The 2324-nt window shown below is 36.3% G+C and overlaps 1 protein-coding gene across 1 annotated transcript in view; it reads right to left on the bottom strand.

Annotated features, from left to right (window-relative positions):
* Positions 1 to 2324, bottom strand: part of LOC119593366 (DNA repair and recombination protein RAD54B-like) — a gene marked incomplete in the record, with an annotated part of 21209 nt that overhangs the window by 18293 nt on the left and 592 nt on the right. The window contains 3 exon segments of the mRNA XM_037942296.1: positions 366 to 465; positions 614 to 935; positions 1044 to 1169. Coding sequence (XP_037798224.1) covers positions 366 to 465; positions 614 to 935; positions 1044 to 1152 — 531 coding nt within the window.

Below are 2324 nucleotides of genomic sequence, written 5' to 3'. Positions count from 1 at the left end.
TACACATACTATGTGTAAAAGCATTTCACAAAACAAAACTACAGTGAACATCACATGTTCCCAGCAACTGTTCACAAATGTAGCTTATAACTTCATGAAGTTCAAACCTAAAACCAGTAAAAAAATCACCTAACTTTTCACTATCACATGGCATACTTCCAGGGTGATAAAGTGATCACGATCCTTTCACAAATGTAACATGAAAGGTTGAAAGAACAGAAGAGGCAAGAAAGGAGGAAGGGGAAATCACACACCAATATTTTCAGAATAACTTTTAACACATTTTAATGATATTTCCTTGTAACTTATAATATGCTTGTTGCATTTTTCCTTCTTATAAATTCATGATACAATTTTATACTAACCTTAAGTATAACTGATCTTCCTTTCACTATGAGAACTGCATCTCCTTCCCAATTCTTGTGTTTCTTGCGTGATAGCTTGCACCATACAACAGAGAAATACCTGAAACATTAAGAGCTCAGAGTAACTCACACACACCTGAGAGCTTCCACAAATCACTTTTATGTGAGTCTAGATATAAATTACAATTGCAAATTTCAGTTAAAAGGAAAGGTATTATAAAAAATTTTGAGTTTACTCAATCTCCCACCTTGTTTCCTGTGGCTGCTCATTTTCTGTGCCTCCTTGGGCCAAACTTTCACCCATGGATGCTTGCCTTCCTCCTGGTTTCAGCCCAACAGACTTGAATGAGGACAAACCTGGGGCTCTGTAACTATTTGTTTCACTTAAAGGGTAATTGACTGCAGAGGCACCTGATGACAAGTTACTAGGTTTATCATTTTGATTACCAGCTTGGGTATTCTGGGGCTTCTTCAACAAGGATAGAATATCTGATGTGGTTCGAAGGGGTCCTTTGGAGGCTGACTCTGGTGGGGCTTCGCTTTCCTGAGATTCTGATTGTTTCTCCTGAGCTGTAGGTTACAACAATCAATAATCATATGTTCTGATTCACAAAAGTAAAAAATTGAAGTAAAAATTATTGTACAGGATGAAAAATAATGCATCAACATATCACTTGCCTGAATGTGGCCTTTCAAGACAAGGTCGTTTGGCTGGTGGCTGATTGGCAAAAGGAGGTCTGAACTGTGCTCTCTTCAGTAGCTGTGACGGTGCTGCAGATCGTCTCATCTTTTAAGCGTTTGTTTCTGATAATAATAGTAATTTTCTTACATGGCTTAAAAAAACAACCCTTAATATACCTTATCAAGAAATATTTTAAGTCAAATAGACAAAGAATGATTGGAGATTGGATGTAATACATAAAAGTTGGTATACTGAAAGGAGATACTGTTTATTCCCAAAGTACCTTGTAAATTTAACTATGATAATCACTAAAATCTATTCATTTGCTGGGGCTTCCCTATCTGCAACTATAGGCCTAATGTAAGCAGGTGGAAGAATGCATTAGTTGCTTTCCAAATGGGACTTTCTCGTAATTACATTGACAGTGTTTCATCTAAACACACTTAAGATTTGTTGTGTTGGAAGGTCTGCAATCTTAAAATCCTTTCTGGCAGTGTCTCGGTGTCATGGGATCCCTGTGGCTTTGGCACTACATGTTACTGCAAATATCCACCAGTGAAACATTCCAAAACTCTGACTAGTTCTGGATTTGATGATAAAACTATCAAGGAGTTATTTAAGTTCTTTATAAGCTCTATATCTTTAAAGGATATAGGAGGTTTGTTGGTGCTTTTTACTCAATTTCCATTTATAATTAAAACGAAGGGAAGACAATTAGTACGCTCACCTATTTTCCAAAATGTGATACTTTTTATATTTATGCTACATAGGTGTAGAAAATTTAGCCACAGTTAGTAGCAGCATCCAAATTGCTGATAATAAACCGTAATGGGAAACCAAGCAATATAATAATCCCTTTGGCGCTCTGGCAAAGCTCAAAAAACCCAACCACTTACATTCTAGGAGTGATCATTGGTGTCAACTGATCATAAAGCACATTGGAAATCCAACAGCTCTGCTTTCCTAAAATGTGCATGACATTTTAGGAAAGATCAAGAAAAGATCAAGAAAAAATTCTGAATATGAAAATAACAACTCCCTGAGCTATTAAAAGTATACTCAATGCTACATAAATGTTTTAGGTTTCCTGGCAGTGCTGTTCAGAGACATTGTGTAGAATTATATAAACCTTGTTTCTTTTAGATCTTTAAAAAGTGACACAAGAAATGGTGATAAATCTACTACTCATTCATTCAGTGGTAAATTCCCGCTTCAACCAGCCTCAGACTTTCTCTTCTCTTTCCCTTCTGGCTCTAATACATACACATACACAAGCC

This window comes from Penaeus monodon, chromosome 32 (assembly GCF_015228065.2).
Source record: "Penaeus monodon isolate SGIC_2016 chromosome 32, NSTDA_Pmon_1, whole genome shotgun sequence".
Classification (NCBI taxonomy): domain Eukaryota; kingdom Metazoa; phylum Arthropoda; class Malacostraca; order Decapoda; family Penaeidae; genus Penaeus; species Penaeus monodon.
The sequence above is the reverse complement of the archived record's forward strand: the minus strand, read 5'-3'. Positions and strand labels throughout refer to the sequence as shown.